Consider the following 17,904-nt stretch of genomic DNA (forward strand, 5'->3'; position numbering starts at 1 on the left):
AAGCACTTTGGTCAGTGTGTTTTTAAATGTGCTATACAAACAAATGATTGATTGAAATTAAGTGATCTGATGCTTTTTGAGAGGATTACAATTTATCCCAAATAACTGCTTTAAAGGGGATTTTATTTTTATTTTGGTGCCGTCATGTAGTTTGTTGCCCAATGCATTGCAGAAGTAACATCTCTAAGTTCTACATAGGTATAATAAGAGAATTACACATCTGCACGGCACAATTCTGGCACAGCTCATATACCTTGTGTGGATATTTGGCATGCTTTAATTACAACGGCATAGATTTGAGCCCTTTCAGTGGTTGTTGTGTTTTTAAGGTTGTCTGTTTGAAATTCCCATCTAAATGTCTACAGTGAAGTAATCCAGAGTGCACTAAATATAGCCAGCGAGTGAATCTGTCTATCCCCTTTGGAGTCAATTTACTGAATGTTTACTTCATATTTTAATACCATCTATGATTCAGATGCATGAAGACCTGTTTTTCAGTGAAGGCATTTTTGGCAGTTTGTTGTATTTATAATACGAAACAGTAGTTTGAATAATTGACTTTGGTTGCTCTTATGGGATTTATATTGGGTGTGTTTAAATCTACAGGTTAGTGTTTCTCTTATAATATTTGAGCTTTTACTGTTAAAAAAAAAAAAAATGGAAACATTGCATTATTATAAAATACATCTAACTCCATTCTCAGTTTGTCGCTAGTACATTTTAGAAATAATAGATTTGTTACTGCAATGTTCATGAAAGCAACACATTTCTGGGATAATGGCAAGTGTATATCCACAATGTATTTCATTGTTTTAAAATGTATTTTTTAAATGAAGTATAGTTGTCTTTTGTTACTGTCACATAATTTGTCAGTTTAAACTACCTATAAAATACTTTACCAAATTATTAGGAGGATTTAGTCACTTTTTCCCTGTTTAGGCATTTTAATTATTCATTCATAAGGTATTACTCTAACACAGACCAAAAATGAAACTGTGTAATGGAGAGTTTAGTGCGCAATTGTATACCAATCACTTGCAAAGTTATTACAGATAATACTTGGAACAACAGAATTTAAGTTGTGTAATAAGCCACAGCTGAGTTTTGCTGGCTTTTGTTTTTGTTGAGTTCTGAATTTAAATAAGCAGGAACATTTGAGATGGGAAGAGAATGTGCTTCTATGTGTTTTAACTCTACACAGTTTTAGAATTAAAAAAAGGATGTGCTTCTGTTGTTCCTCTTGTGTGGGCACGATATAACCTTTCAGTAAAAATGATGTGAACTCAGAGTTATAACAGAATTGGCATTGGCATTTAATAGCCTACCTTCTTCTTACTGTGGTAATCACTACAAATGTGCTCTGTGCAGGTTGGCTGTATACCATGTAGGCCTAGCCAACATTCTTGTAGGTTTAACAATATGCTCATTTCTGAAAAACTACTGTATTTCTGATTTTGACTTTTGAAAACCTCCCTTAAATTACATCAGACATGCACACCTCAAATTATTTAATAAAAAAGCAAAAGCTTAATAAAAGCATTTGCATATTTAAACCTTTTTGTAAGATCGCTAAACCAGGACTTTGTTTGGTGCAAAATCATCAGTCCTCTTTCTCGGAGGAACCTGGAAAGCTCGGGATAGACTGGTGTGGATCACGGCTAACATGGAGTATACACACCATCTAGGAATCGCTTATACTTTGTAGAAAATACTTATGCTAAGCATTCTGTGCTATTGATAGTAGAGACGTGTTAATTTGTTAATAGTAGACATGCTGCCGTAAGACTCTGCCTGCTGTACATTAGCAAAATATTTATTCACCTTAGAAACAGCCGACCTTCATCATTTGCAACCACAAAGTCGTTGGAATGCGTGGAATGGCTGGAGACAGAATATTCCAACTCATGACTATGGCTCTACCGGTCTGTGGCTTTTCATGCTGGCGGGGTAATTCCCAGTGACTTGTTGAATTTCCTTTCTTTTTCCCTGTCTCCAAGGATCCTTTGTGTCTGTTATGAATTTCTTGGTGGCCTGAAGACTGAATTGTACAGGGATGGTTAAAAATAGCTCCAGAACTACATCTTTTCCTTCTGAATTGTAGCACTTCTGGTTTGTAGGCCGCTTCACATGTTTATTCAGTAACTTGACACATGACACCATAATTATGGTTACTGTAAGTTAAATGTACTGTTTAACATGATTCAAGTCAAGCACAGAAATGTTTTATGTTTACTGTACTTTGTGTGTGTGATAGTATTTTTAAAGGCTAGTCTTTTTTCTCTTGGATATTGAAGCCAAGCATACAGTTTGATTACTAGTAATCTTACAATTTTAAACTTGGAATTCATTTTATTAGTATAATTTTTGTGGTGATGTTTTTAATGTTATTAAAGATGTATGCTGTTGTCTCTGTTTGTTTGAGGCTCTGTACAAAGCAAATTCCCATAAAGTTGAATGAAATATTGTATTATGTTGCACAATTTAAGTGAAATCTTGATGGAAGGTGGTTAAAAGAATTTAATACAGAATCAATACACTCGTATGGAGAACTTAAATAACGTATGTTTCTATTAAGTAACCTTTAATTATCCAGAATTCTTGAGTTACAGTTGCTTTAATGCCATTTTAGGGTTTACCCTCTAGTGAGAATAGCTTGCAGGGTAAAACTTGACTACCTTGAATACATTTTGCACTCTTAAGATACTAGTATGAACTGACCAGGCTTGGCTGATACTGCAGCAGGAAAAGTTGTTGGCAAAGGGAATGTGAATCCCTTAAAGGCAAATAAATTGTAGACTTGCACAATTTATGAATGAGTGGTCTGTTCAAGGAAACACTGTTCTTTGTGGCCCCAGAGAGAGGGCCTCCCTTAGGTTTCTCTTGAAATTGTCTGTCCGGCAAGAACCATGAAGGCTGTTAAACATTGTTTGGAAATTAGTAGTGGAAAATAGCCATGGGTTGTGCAATTGTTAAAGTCTGTCAAGGCCATGCTTATCCAGTAGACGTATTGATCATCTGAAATGGGATTATGAATGGTTGTAGATTAATAATTTCAATGAATGCAGGGGAAAACCAGCCTGAGAAATTAGACTGTCACACAGCATCTGCTGGCTGGTCATGTGGGTCTAAAAGTGGGACAATTAAAGGTGGCCGCTAAGCACAGCCAAACATAAGATCCAGATGGTATTTAGAAGAATTAAAAATGTTATAAACATTTACATACAAAACAAAAAATGCACAACCTTGATAAGGACCTGCCAAAAGCAGCACTCCCTGATGCCAGGAGGGTTTTATTGGGTTATATAGCTCCATTTACTAATCGGTCTTCACTTATCCCAGTAGATACAAGTATAGAGTACATATTTAACAGTTTAACATGTTTATTTTTTTATTCACATTCATTTTAATAGTCTACTTTGGCCATCCTTGGGGTTTTCACACCCCTGGAGAGCGCTGTTCTCTCTGGGGCCGGCAGTAGTGGCATCTGCCAGCAACTCTTGCACAGATCCAGTGTGGTGATGAAGCTGGCTTCACCTCCTCTTTTCAGGTGTTGGTCAACAGTTCTGCCACTGGATACAGCCTGATGCATGACTGTCATCTTTCAGCCGGTTGATGCACTCTTGTACAGTTCTCTAACAAATTGGTCAAATTAGGCAGGTGTATTTGTATTTTCACATGAGCCTCTAATCTCTAAGCTACGACCCTTCTTCCCAAAATATTTTATGTTGATTGTGTCCAAAAAGTGATTTTTTGACTGGGACCTCATTTAAAACTTTGAAATCGTTAACAAAGAGGTAAAATAAGATGGAATCTACAAAGAACGGCTCTAACACACGTGTCAATGTTTGTCTAACAATAATAACAATAAACAAGTCCAGCTCAGAAGCCTACTAAAAACCTTCCAGAAACGCATTAATGTATACCATTATATTCCAAATGCATTGTAGGGGCAATCTGCCCACAGTGAAAATTGGGCCCTTTGTTTTTAATGATGTAAAGATAGTCCAACTTGAAGTTGAGAGGCAGCATAAAACCCATAAAGAATATGAACATAGTCAATTCAAGGAATAAAAATGGAAAATACTTTGTTTTGCTTTGTTTGAAATGAAATTCTAAAGTTACATTTTGATTTTAGATTGAAATTATTTAACACTTTTCATATGTGCATCTATATGTGTTTTACATTTGATCTTATTACCTAACCAAAGATCCTGATATTAGTCAATTGCAGTACATTCCTGAGTTGATGATATGATTTTCACAAACTTTTAGGTCTCTCAGGAGCTCTTTGCTGACATGCTTTTTTGTGTGGTGCTTGCTTTTTTAATTCAAAATCATATTCCAACTCTGAGGAGTATGTGCATGTGCACAGTAGCAACCTTATGTCATCCAGAATATTTAACCCTTGCAAAATAATAATCTTGACCAAGGTCATACTTAATTAAGGACAGTCCAAAATCCAAACAAGTCTAGGTTGAAACATTGTGAAAATCCTTCCTGTAAATACAGGACTAACTTGGATAAGAAAAAGGCTGTTAAGCTCAGTTCAATTTATTGACTGGTTTCAATTAACTCTGCCCTGTAGACATCTAGTGAATAGCCACTGACTGTAGTCCCCCCCATCAGCTGAAACATATATTAAAATCCACTGTATTTTATGGACTTGTGGCACCAATAAATTGCATTATTATAGAGCTATTGTGTTGGTATTTGTTATTTTTATTGCCAGCCACAGTGCATTGAAAGTGTAACAAGACCCAGAGGACAGGGACTCATACACAGACACAGGAGAAAAAATAAAATAAAAATCACTTTAGTTTGAACATTGTATACAAATTCTGTGTAGAATTCATGATATGTAATATTTTCATTGTTGCAGTTTGCAGGTCTTTATTTTATACAGACAAACAAATCTATTGAATTATATTAATTAAATGTATCGCATAAAATGCTTTCCCTTCGAAATGTAGGTAATTTGCCAAAATATAAGCTGTAGCAATAAAAATAAATATGCCTGGCAGCAGTGAGAGACCACAATTACTGAACAACAGAATAGAAAGACCATAATGGTTTGTATGTGAATGGCTGGGTCCTGCCTTGTGTTCATGGTGACAGCGGGGATTTAGCTCTGGAAATCTTCACTAGGATTTAGAGCAGGCTTCACGTGCACAAAGAAACCTACAGACTGACCACTTTTCTGCCTATTTATCTATCTTCTTCCTCTTCTGTTTGTCATTCCACTGCATTTTACCAGTATTTATTTTACAACCTTGACTTTCTCCAGTTCGCTAGCAAGATATAAAATCATGTTAGGCCTACATTTTTCTTAAATTAAAATGTTTGTAGTGGAAGCACCTTGGAAGATCAAAGAAAGTAAATTAATGTATATATTTATTGAGTTTTTGTTTGTAAAGTAGTAATGTAGATTACATTTATTTACATAAAATCCTGTCCAACGTAATGAATGATTTGCATAAATGCAAGGCTTTACAAAAGGTATAGCCTAAGGCTTGGTCTTGCTTGGAAAGAGGGCCTCTTCCTGTTTTTAAGGATGACTTTTCTTTCTACTTTTAGGATGCTAAAGGTCACCGTTATAACAGTGGGAGGACAACCTTCGGAAGTTGTCTCATTAGCATTTCGTGCACAGAAGGGCTACTCTGATGTTATGTTGTGTGTCCATGGCAACAGTGACTATCAAAATCATCACCATCATGGCAATTGTGTTATAGATGGTGTCGGCAGATGTTCACTATATTGTAGTTTACTGAACAGCATTTCATTTAAGGATTGAATTACAGATGATAATGTGACTTTCCTGGGGTTTTGTTTTACTTCAATTTGTCATGCATGTTTGTGAGGTACAGTTCACTTAAACCAAGAAATGCATTGTTCAGGAGTATCCCTCTGACCACCAAGTCTTGGTAAAGATGCTGAGGAAATTCTCTCTGCTCAACAGGGTTTTTAGTCAATGTCTTTCTGAAACATCATAGCCCAAATTAACTTTTTTTTTTTTTTTTTTTGCCCTGCCTGCACTTCTCTTCCACAGTGGAGGCTAATTATTCTGTGAGGCAAAGGGCCTTGCAAATGACTAAATCTCTGTTTTTGTCTTGAATGCTGTGACAGCTGTGGAGCCAGCAAATTCACTCAAGATCTGACAAAGGCAGAATGTGACTGAGGAAACATTAAATTTAGCTGTTCTGAAACACTGACATGTACACACAACCCAGTCAGCCTGAATGAAACCCAAGTATAAAAGGAGGCCTCAAAGCAGCCAACTTCATTTGGAATGTCCAATTAAAAAGAAGAGATGTAAAACCAAGATGTTTTTACATATTCATGTGAAAATAGTGGAAATCTGTGCCTGTGTTCGGTTTTTAAAACCGTTCTCATTAAAAAAAAAAAAAAAATCTGATTGTTGACCATCATCCTGTTACACTTTCATATTATGTTTCTTTGTCTATTGTCTACTAACTAGCATGTGCAAAACCTAATGTATAGGCCTGCATGGTGGAACTTAAATCAGACCGCAAAATATATAATGTGATTAAACAATTGTTTTAGGAGGCTGAACAAGGAATGCTAAATGGACATTTGGAAGAAGATGCTGGCCTTCATTTGGTTTATTTTTTAATTGGGACATTATTGCAAAATGCCACAGTCTGTAATGAGTTCTGGTTTAGTGAAAGGAAATACCTACAACATGCTTTTCAGATCAGATTCTGAATCCTGTCACCAGCAGCTTCTTTCCTGTAGATAGATGCAGTGTTGTTGTAGGTTATGAATTACTTCATTATTGGATTTCCTTTTTAATTTAAGGATTTTGGTGCTGTATAAGGTCTTGAGTTGATTTACCGTTTTAAGGTTGAAAACACAGAAGCGTATGACAAGACTGCTCCTGCCAATCTGCTATACAAAAGACTATTCAAGACACTGTTTTAATGGGCTGCACACATTCGGGTGGGGGATGTGGGTAAGCAATAACGATTTTATTTTTTCATTTTTTTTTAAACCTCCATCATTTGTTTGCTTGCAGCTGGGGAATGGCGGTCAACGTTTATTCTACCTCAATAACCCAGGAGACCATGAGCAGACATGACATCACAGCCTGGGTTAATGACATCCTCAGTTTAAACTACACAAAAGTTGAACAGCTCTCTTCAGGTAAGATCAGCTGCCTTCCCTTCTGTTTGTTGTGCTGAAATGTAGATGTAAGTTCTCTGTAAATGTGTCCAAAGTCTCACCACTTAGCCTTTGATTCAGTCTTTTATTACTGAGTCATGAGTGTTGGGTGTGATGCTTCTCATGATATATAATGCATTAACATACTAACTGCAAAAGCAGCTGCTGCACCACAAAGCTTGGAAGGAATTGTCCAAGCTAATGGAAAACTAAGACAGATGAGCATCAACTAGGATGGCCTTTTTGTTTTTTTTGTTTTTTAGTGTAAAACGTATACATTTTTTTTGTACTGCTGTGAAACAGGATTTTCCAGTAAATGAGTTGTTATCCTCCCCCCGAATAAAGTTAATTGAGATTAACGAATTTTGTGAGCCAGTTTCATGTGATGAAGCACAAATGTTTATCTCCAAGATCTAAGTTTGAGATTTTCAGCCTTTCCCCCATTTTAATGGTTAAATGTGTAGGTGTACTTGTGCCACAGGTGTTTTGATTTAAGATAAATGTTATTTCTGTTCTAAAATAAAGAGATGTTTTTAGTCGCATAAGATTTGCTTATTTCTAGTTTATAGGTTTTGGCTCATGACTCGGCAGTTTGTCAGAGCTTTCACTTTAACAGGGTAGATCTGGCATGGTTTATGGATTTGGTCCTGAATTGTAGAACTGACTGATCATGCCTTCTGGAGCCCAGCGATGCACTCACAAAAATTGCTCATATTGAAGTGGTTAGTGCGGCTTCAGTTTGTCTTCATCAATTGTACGTCAAATTTAAAGAATATGCTTTGACTGCCCACTACATTTCAGATGTTCTCTCATCTTAATGACTTGGTACAGGGGCTTCTACTTAGTTTCAGAGTGAATAGAGGTGGTATGTTTTGATGTTTATCTGCATTTAATAGTTTAATGCTCTGAGAATCTTGAATTACTGACTGAGAATCTGCGTCTGTTGATTCCATCTTGTCTTGACATGTTTCTGTGTCTTATTAAAACCTGATGTTTGCCTCAAGTTCATTTTATAATCTTTTAAATCAGCCCCAAGATTGGAAAGAACAATAGGGTATTATAGAACCATACTCATCCCTGACAAAATGAGTGGTGCTCTCATTTGCCTTTGTTTTTTTTTTAAGTTGTAAATGTAAAAACCCAAACCCAAACATACAAGAGAGAGAATAATTATATATATATATATTTTTTTTTTGTGTATTTAATGTGCAAATTGAAGAAAGGGGGGTCTACGGCCTTGGGGATTTGAGAAAGATGGCCCAAACAGGACTCTTGGAGTGAATGTCAGGAGATTGCTTAGACTATTGCAGAGTTGGAGCTTGGTGACGTGTTTCTTTTTTCCCAAAGTGGTGTTTTTTTTTTTTTTTTTTTTTTTTTTTTAAGAATTTGCTTCTTTTTTTTCAATAAATAGTAGAGAATGTAAATTGTGGTTTACTGTTTTCGTGGTGTTGCACATCTGTTTTTATCCATTTTGATTAACATCAGGATATTTGGAGACTGCTCCTGGATGTTGGCGTCAAGACTTGGGAAGCTTACCAGCTTGTGCTTTTGAGTGTTTTTCCCCTCTCTATTGGAATACTGGTCACAACCAGTGACTGCTGCTCGGAGTGGAACTAGACTTACAATCTGTTAAGTTCTACCCACTGTTTTGAATTTTAATTTTAGCTGTAAGATATAGACTGCAACTACAAATGTGCTCATAACTATGCATATGTGACCTTTTTCCTAACATATATTTGGCTGTAGCAAAATGTTTACCCAGTAAGGCTTTGTAATGTTGTATGGTATCTGCTTGTGGGCTGATTTGTATTTCTATTCCTACTGACCAGTGATCCCAAGATTCAGATTAGTGGTTTATAGTTTTTTTTTTTTTTTTTTTTCTTTATTGATGATATTTTGTGTTCAGTGGTTTTCTTCAGATATTTGTGCTTTGCTTTGCTGCTACCAGACAGGGAATATCTTTGACCATGAGCCAAAACTGCTCCAGATGTAGAGCCCCTGTAGGCCTGCCTATGTGTAGTTATCCAGCTGCACATTCACTATAGACCAGATTGCTCTCAAGAAAGACAATCATGATAAACATAATTGCATTAAAATCGTCTGTGTATATACATGACGATCCTGGTCATCCTCAAAATGAGAAAACATCCTCACGGGAGAGGAGGGGGGTGGTGGTCTGTTTTCCATACCCAGGGCTTCAACATAGATCACATGAAAAATATATATTACAAGAAAGGCTGTAACATTGTTTGACAGGGGAGGTTTATACAAAGACCCCTCTAATGCAGCAGCCAGAATGTCCGAGCATCTAGATTTGCTTCAAAATTCAATAACAATGCTTCTGAAAGAAAGTGATGATGAAATTAAGCCAACTTGAGAAGGTTGAACAGCACCTTGTATTGTAGACCTCAGAAATAAATGACATGGTATGTTTTAAGTCGCCTTGGTTCTCTCGGGAGGATTTCCTTCAGTTTTGTCCGTCTGTAACACATGTATGGTAATCTTATTTTTTCTAAGTATATTCCCAAGGTCCCTCCCCTTTATGACTCAGCCTCTGGTTTGAGAACTTCTTTAGACAGCCATGTAACTTAAGGGGCAGCTATTCTAAGGACAGGAAACTCAGTGACAGGCACTCGAAAACTCAGCCTACTCTGCCATTACTTTATTGTAATGGACTTCACATTAGTGCAACTTGCTTAAATGACTCCTAGATGCTTTAGAACATCTAAAAGATGTTTTAGAGCATGTTTGAAAATCTTAACATAATATATGTATAAGTACAACACCATTTTGCTCGCATCATCAATCCTTTCTGCATTTATGCTTAAGTGCACTTGAACTAAACCAGCAGCTACAAGGCTTTTAAAGAGAGACTGCTCCACTCTTCAACAAGAGCAAAAGTAATATGTTGTGTAGCTGCTAAGTCAATATATGAAATGGAAAACATGCTAAAAACTGCTGTATCAACTTGTCATTTAAAACAAATAAAAATAAATAACCTGAATTTCTCTACAAATAGTTACAAATAGCACTTAAAATAAGTGAAGGGTGATCACAAAGGCCACAGAATGTGTTGCACAATTTAGATTTTTGCTTTCACTTGTTCCACATATCAAGACCTAGTGACAGAAACATCTTCAACTGATATAACCAGGAACCATAAACTGGGAGCTGATCAAACAGTGACTGCCTTCCTCTTGACCTTCTATGGTGGTGTTTTTTTATCATGCAGAATACTGTGAAATTAATTTTAAAGCTGCAGCTGTGCTTTATATTATCTATGTACTATTTTCTTGCATGCATTTATTTTCAAGTAGACCATGCATCGTTAAATAGTCTATTATGTCTGTATGATGAATACATAGTCTTTTTGCTTGCAATGTAGATTAATTAAATGTTTGAACAAGAAATAGGAACAGAGTTTAATTTGATTCATATGGCTTGGAAATGTAATGAGGCGACACATTTACAGGTTGACCTAAATACATAGCCTGTATTGCATGAGTCATAAACATTGATTCTGATTTGTTAAACAGAAGCATACTTTTAAACAAAGGGATGGAATGCCATTGATTAGGCTGTAATTGCAGTTCTAGGTGTGCAGCCAAAACCTAGATCCATCCCATATGTGGCAGTGAATATATATTCAATAGAAGTAATTAATTTGATAGAAGACAAGTACAGGTTCATTTCACATAAGTACAAGATTAAAATGACCAAGAACCACTTAGGGTAATATTAGCATGCCTTTAAAATATTTTAAAACCCAAGTGTAAACACACCCAATAGTGTATACAGCCTAGAAATATATTCAGGAATTTGAGTGATTGGAAATATTCCAAATATAGATCCTCATTTAAAGTTTTATTGTAGTATAATTCTAACAAGTGAACACTGCAACACTATAAGGCCCGGAATTTGCATGGGAAATATAAATGAGTGGATCTGTCAGTCATTTGCAACTAAATACCGTTTCGGGTGTCAAGACATATGTCCTTCACCAACTTTGGAAGGACTACTGTACATTCGTCAATTTCAGCTATACAAAAACAACTCAAAAATACACATTTCTAATGGCCATATATATGTATCATAACTGCAGAGGTGCATGTTTGTTTGTTTGTTTGTTTGTTTTTTGCAACATCAGAGAATGTATAGACTGCTACTGCTGACCATTGAGTGTAAGTGGACCAGAGCCCATAGCGGTTCCCATGGCCTGCTCTGAGAATGAGGATCCGAGCCGCTGTGTAACTGTGCCCCGTTTGTCCTTTCTGCAGGCGCGGCTTATTGTCAGTTCATGGACATGCTGTTCCCCGGCTGCATCAGTTTGAAGAAAGTAAAATTCCAGGCCAAGCTGGAGCATGAATACATTCACAACTTTAAGCTGCTGCAGGCCTCCTTTAAAAGGATGAATGTTGATAAGGTGAGTGACAAAATCTATAAAAAGGTTCAAATTTCCAGTGCCTGACTGGATCTTCACAGAGCAACCTTCAGCAGTGTTGACATGTATTGAGTGAGAGAAGAGTACTTAGATCCCTCAGACACAACAAAGGGCTTAACAAGGGGTTTAATTTTATGTCAGGTTGCATTTACATCTGCGGTTAGTAGTTACATTATTATTTTTGAAATGGAAAAATGTGTTGTAATGTTGTCTTAGCATTTGATTTGAGTCTTCTCTCCACCCTAGTGTGTTTGGTTGTACTGTACATTTATAGATATTCATGGAATGCTTTTGAATACCTACTAAAGCATTTAATTTGTTTAAAACGTGTGAAATAACTCGGTGATGATGCATTTAATTGAGAATTGAAGTAAAGCCGTTGGGCTCTTGCACCATTTCCATTATTTCCCTGCAACTCTAAAGCACCTAAATTGTCTCTCCTGTTGCGATTCAGATTATTCCAGTGGAGAAATTGGTGAAAGGCCGATTCCAGGATAATCTTGATTTCATCCAGTGGTTCAAGAAATTCTTCGATGCCAATTATGATGGCAAAGAGTATGATCCCCTGCAGGCTCGGCAAGGGCAAGATGCCATTCCTCCACCCGACCCCGGCGAACAGATCTTCAACCTGCCTAAGAAGTCCCACCATGCAAACTCCCCCACAGCAGGTAAGGCTAGGGTGTCTGCTGGAGAGCTTTCTGTTGTTGTCCTGATTGGATGTCACCATATCCCCTCACTGTGTAGCAAAGTGTCCCCTTCATCATAGCCCAACTCTGTGGGCCTCTACACCTGGAGTCAAGGTGCGTGTCCTCAGGCCTTTTTAAACCATAACGTGTGTAAGTGATCTGTCTTGGAATGGTCCTGCTACAAGAGTATCATAATCTTCTCTTTGAAGGAGGTTGGGGAGTCTGATACGAGCCTTATCACATAAGGACTGAAGTTGCTAGTTGACAGCAGCCAAATTGGGAAATATGCAACATTTAATATTCTTTTACTGAAAGACTCCAATATAGCCAAGAGACTGGGCTCTGTAGCATTACATTTCAGGTTGTTAAGATCCAATGAAGAGACTGTTTATCCTTCGCTGTCACCATAAGACACCAGTGATAATCACCTAATGAGGAGGTGGCTCGCCTGCAGAGATGTGCTGATAAATACTGCCAAACTGTTGCATTCATAATGGGTTGAATATAAAGTTACACTGTAACAAAGAGGATCAGCAGGAATAAAAGGATCTAAGCCAAGCATTTAGTTTAGTTTTCCATCTAGTATTAAAATTATTCACATCCATTCTCTAGCATTTTGCATCTGGTCATAACCTGTATATGGTATCGCTCCCTTAATTCATAGATGACCTGGGGAAGGTCTTTGCTGTAGCTTGGTTCTCTCACTGACGAGAGTTGTACGTTTAAAACCTCATTGTATATGGTCTCTACTTTACCAACAAAAACACCAGCCCAGTTGCTGAGCATGAAGCAGAAAGTGTTTTTCACAGCATGCTTCTGTAAGATCAGGGCTCCTGGGACTTGTTAGTTGCTAGGGCCCTGTTTACACCATTGCAAAAGTATTTGTCGGAACGATTTAATTTATAAAGTAAAATATATGGGAAACTGTGTTTTTGTTTTCCCCAGAGAAGCATTTAACTTCTAGGTATCATTTAGGCTGTGGTTGTGGAACTGGTAAACAAGAACTGAAAGCATTACAGTATTCCTGAAATGACACTGTAATATAAAATATTATGCATATATTTTGCATTGTGGAATGCAGAATGCACAATGGAAGTGATAATTAAAATCTGTCCTGTGTGTGGGCTTCAGTCACTATCCCATACAGTGCTTGCATTACTTGGCCAAACTACATACACCCTGTAATCCCAGACATCTGGGAATGCAATTATAGAATTCACTATAGTAGAAAGATTACCCAACATCTACTGATGCATGTTTTGGCTCTGTTTTAATTACACATGTATAACAAGTATTTGATGTAAGTTGAAGCCTATTAGTTTTACACCCTTTGAGAGATGAAAAATATTTTCCTCAATTGTACACTTTTTTCCCCCCCTTGATCACTTAGCCTATTTTTTTATTATTTCAAATGGAATGGCTGCATGGGATATAAAAATGTGCATTACTGTCTACTAAATCTCCAAATTCTGACTTTGTTCTTGATTCCCTTGTAACTGCTTTAGTATACAATTAATATCATCAGGTTTCAGGAACTGATCCTTTCTAGGATACTAGAAACATAAACCCCTTTTCCCCTCCCCAGATATTACTCTTATCTCAACCCTATAATGTTCTAAAAGCAGTTTTTTTTTTTTTCCCCAGTGCCTCTTTGGAGGTAATTAAGCTTGTGACTGGTACTGCAAATGGTCCACCTTGTTTGCTTAAAGTAAGACATAGTGTTGTATTTCATCGTTCTGTGCAATTAAATGAGCAGATTCCTTCCAGAGAAGTAAGACGCCACAGTCAAAAAGCCTGTACCCCTCTGTGGCGTCCTGACTAATTACTAACCCTCCTAATCAGATTAAAAATGTCGTGTTCAGAGGCTGTGTGGCTTGACTGAAGCTCTTGGCGTATGGAAGATTTTGTAGCTTTTCTAAGCTCACGAAGGCCCAAGTTGAGGCTCCATTGGGTGCGAATATAGCCTCTAATTTTCACTTGCCTCTGTTTTGTGGTTCTGTAATGAAATTGTGTGGATAATTTGGGGGATTTAGCTTAAAGCACCAATTTAACCATTAAAATAATTTGTCAAGTGCTCTACCAAGGAAGTTTTTTTTATATATATATATATATATATATATATTTTGCGCATTTCTTTAACAATTTCATGAGGTCCCTTCTTTTGTGGGCACAAACACAAATTGCCTGCAAATCTGTTTCCTTCTGTTCTTCCATTTTGGGAACACCTTTATGTCTCAATACTCACAGGAAAAGTGATGCATCTGCTGTACGCTGTAGTTCACTGATGCAGGACTCTGACCTGGTTTAAAAAGCCATACTCCTCGGCTGTAAACATGCATGCATTCCACTCCTCTGTCTACACACAGGAAGGCAGTAAATATTTTATTGCTTTAAGTAAGTATGTACTCCGGTGTTGCTAAAACCAGGAAGAAATGTTCCTGCTCCTGAGAACTGCAGTTGGCTACCTCGCCTGCACCTCACCCCATTTGAACTGAGCATAATGAGCCCTGCAGACAGGATTACTTCTACTGGTGTAGACAGCCCCATTCCCAGTACATCAACCTTCTCCCAGGCAGAGAATTGGAGGATGGAGGAGATGCATGCCATAGGGTCTGTAGTCTGTGCCTGACCTTCAACCATGCATGCCTTGTGTCTTCATGAGCCATGAACTGGAGCACACTCTTCCATGACGTGCACCATCTTGTTTTGAACGCAGTTTGAGTATTGGGTAGAAGACCCTCTTATAAAACGTTGGCGGGTTGAGCAGAATTTAGTGTATTTGCAGACCACCAGCTGCTCGTGATAAGCACATGGAAAGACTGGAAAAATACTTAAAGTCAGCACAAGTCTTCCATGGCCTGGCAAATTCCCAGGTAGAAACTCTACATGTGTGGTCTGTTCGTGAAATCTCTGTGGATAAATTGCCCGGAATAACCAAAGTCCTGGTACTCCATGAAACAAGTTCTGCCGTGGTGACAGGACTCTTTAAATATCTCGTCCATTCAGTCAACAGTGTACTATGGGTTGTATTCGTAATTGACTGTTGGAAGAGTTAAAAGGTTATTTGAATGCTGTGCAAAGACAGGTTACATACGGTTTCATAACCTGAGAAGTATCATCTTCATTACCAATAATAAAATATATCTGTTTGGGAACATGCACGACTGGCTACACATTTTCGCTGTTCCTTGGTTTTCATTGAAGAGAAATGTTTGAGTTTCACATACTGCTGCTATTTTGAGAGCCTTTATTGTGGCTTTGGGGATCTCTGAACACATAATAGGGTGGGGGTGGGGAATGCACACACCGCAAACCTGAAGGCCACTAAAACCGACCTACACGCTCTCCATTCAGAACCAGCACAGGGACAAATACAAATTTTGTCATTTTCCATTATTGTATTTGCTAACATCATCTCCTCCTTTTCCACAGGTGCTACCAGGGCAAGTCCAGCTACTAAACCTTCAACACCATCATCCCGACCCTCGTCTGCTAAAAAAGTACCATTAACGACTACTCCTGCCAAGGGAGAAAAAGAGCTGGAAGCGCAGGTCACACAGCTAAATGACCAGGTACTGTACTGTGGAGTGAACGGGGCTCAAAAGCTGCCCCGTTTCCCTGAACAATAAACTTGCAGCCCCTATATCCATTTTGTCTGCCTGGGCTAGGATTTTCCATGTCATCACCAGGGTTCAGTTTGTTATAAAGGTGAACATGGACATCAGACCAGTGTTAAAAGTTACACCGTTCATAGACAGCATAGCATATAAGAGAGTTGAAGGGAAAGCCAGAGAGCAGATATGCCTTCAGTCCACACTTGGAACATATGAAGAGGGGTTCTCTCTCTCACTGTTGTACGTCCAAATATTAAAAATGAAAGCCTTTAATATAAATGCAAATCCCCAAATATTTGAAGGGGACCACGGGTACAAATAGATACAAGTATTTATTTTATGAATTGAGTAGAGAGGAGGATAGAATGTTGTTTTTGTTTCTTTTTTGTGTCTATATGATGCCACTTGAACAGATTTTTATGTTTTTATCTGCCAGGTGAATTCATTAAAAAGTGCACTGGAAGGCGTGGAGAAGGAGCGGGATTTCTACTTTGGGAAGCTGCGGGACATCGAGCTGCTGTGCCAGGACCAGGGTCAGGACAGCGCTCAGTTTGTGGAGCGGCTAATGGAAGTCCTATATGCCACAGAGGAGCAGGTCAGACCCCCTCGAACTCCCCTTTGCTCGGTCCAGCTTTTGTCTCTCTAAGCATTTCCTTTATGTAAAGCACCAAATGCATTCTTGGCTCAAAAACATCAGCATATAACCCAACAAAAAAATCTTGAATGATGTATAACTTTGAAGTTGTCATGATATCAAATGCCTTTCAGCACGAAAGCCGCATTTCCCTTCTGTGGGTTGTCTTTGTCCTTTATTCCAGCTGTGGTTTTAACATCTGCCATATACCATAACTAGCCTTACTTTTATGCTCTTCGTTCCCTATGGTTTTATGGTGGAAATAGTTTGGGAACAAAGACATTGTCCTAATAGGAAGCCATGTAACACCTGGACAATGGAACATATTGCATGATGGCCTGACCTGTTCTTCATGTCTGTCCAGGCTTCCTCCTGCAGGGAGAGAGGCTGCTGGGGCCTCCTGTGAACATGTCTGTGTTTCTACTTTACTCCGATAAACCGGATTAGCTGTCAGGGGGGTTTCTCCATAGGGCACAGTGCCAAATCAGGATTTAAACATAACCCTGTGAGGGGAGTCCTCACTGGACTACATGCAGTGCCAGAATCCGTATTGTTAGACTGTAATGAACCCCACACTCAAATCTTCTACCAGGGGGGCCCCCCTGTGCTTATTCTACAGCATGCTGGTAATGAGAGGCGAATGAGGCAGGATCAAATCTTGAAACTAGTTATATCTAGGGCTTAAAAAAAATCACAACTTAAAATAACAATGTAACATTTCAAAATACGCATTTAAATATATTTAATTTATTTCCAAAGTCGTGTATCTAAATTATTTAAAGGACAAAATGCATACATGCATGATGTATATAATACACATATGAAACCAAGCGCTTGATGTGAACCAGAATGGAAAGAAGGCACACAATGGGCCTTGGTTGGTAGTTGGTTGACAGAGTGTTAGTGAACAGATGTAAGCTGTGGTTTTGCATGTCAAGGTCTATGAGTGTCCCAGTGAGATTAGCCTGTTTACGCTGCCTTTTACTACACACCAACATGCTTTGGAAAACCACAGCCTGGGCTCCTAGTCTGTTCAACAGGCTGGTTTGGGGAAAATGTTACTTGCTGCCTCTAAAGAGTTAAAAGCCAATCTGCGAAACATATTTCAAAATCGAATCACAGTAATTTAAACTGTCATTGTGAAAGTAATGTAACTTGATTCTTTCTAACATAAAGCCTGTAAGGTTGTTTCTCTTGAAGAAAGAAGTATTGCAAAGATAGCACTGAACCCAAAGCTTTGAAAGCCTGTCCCTATTCTCTCTAGTGGTTTAAGGCAATCTGTTCCATATGCATTGCATAACCTCCTCTCTGAGGCTAATGGCTACATCTCCAGCAGTATATAATCCATGC

At 38.0% G+C, this 17,904-nt stretch overlaps 1 protein-coding gene across 5 annotated transcripts in view; it reads left to right on the forward strand.

Annotated features, from left to right (window-relative positions):
• mapre2 (microtubule-associated protein, RP/EB family, member 2) overlaps positions 1-17,904 on the forward strand; it is a 40,559-nt gene that overhangs the window by 20,771 nt on the left and 1,884 nt on the right. For all 5 annotated transcript variants that reach the window (XM_066719638.1, XM_066719636.1, XM_066719639.1 and 2 more), the window contains 5 exons: positions 7,034-7,161; positions 11,457-11,602; positions 12,075-12,288; positions 15,739-15,878; positions 16,357-16,515. In XM_066719638.1, coding sequence (XP_066575735.1) covers positions 7,041-7,161; positions 11,457-11,602; positions 12,075-12,288; positions 15,739-15,878; positions 16,357-16,515 — 780 coding nt within the window. In that variant the 5' untranslated portion in view covers positions 7,034-7,040. The remainder of the gene's footprint in view (positions 1-7,033; positions 7,162-11,456; positions 11,603-12,074; positions 12,289-15,738; positions 15,879-16,356; positions 16,516-17,904) is intronic.

This window comes from Amia ocellicauda, chromosome 2 (genome assembly GCF_036373705.1).
Source record: "Amia ocellicauda isolate fAmiCal2 chromosome 2, fAmiCal2.hap1, whole genome shotgun sequence".
Taxonomy (NCBI): domain Eukaryota; kingdom Metazoa; phylum Chordata; class Actinopteri; order Amiiformes; family Amiidae; genus Amia; species Amia ocellicauda.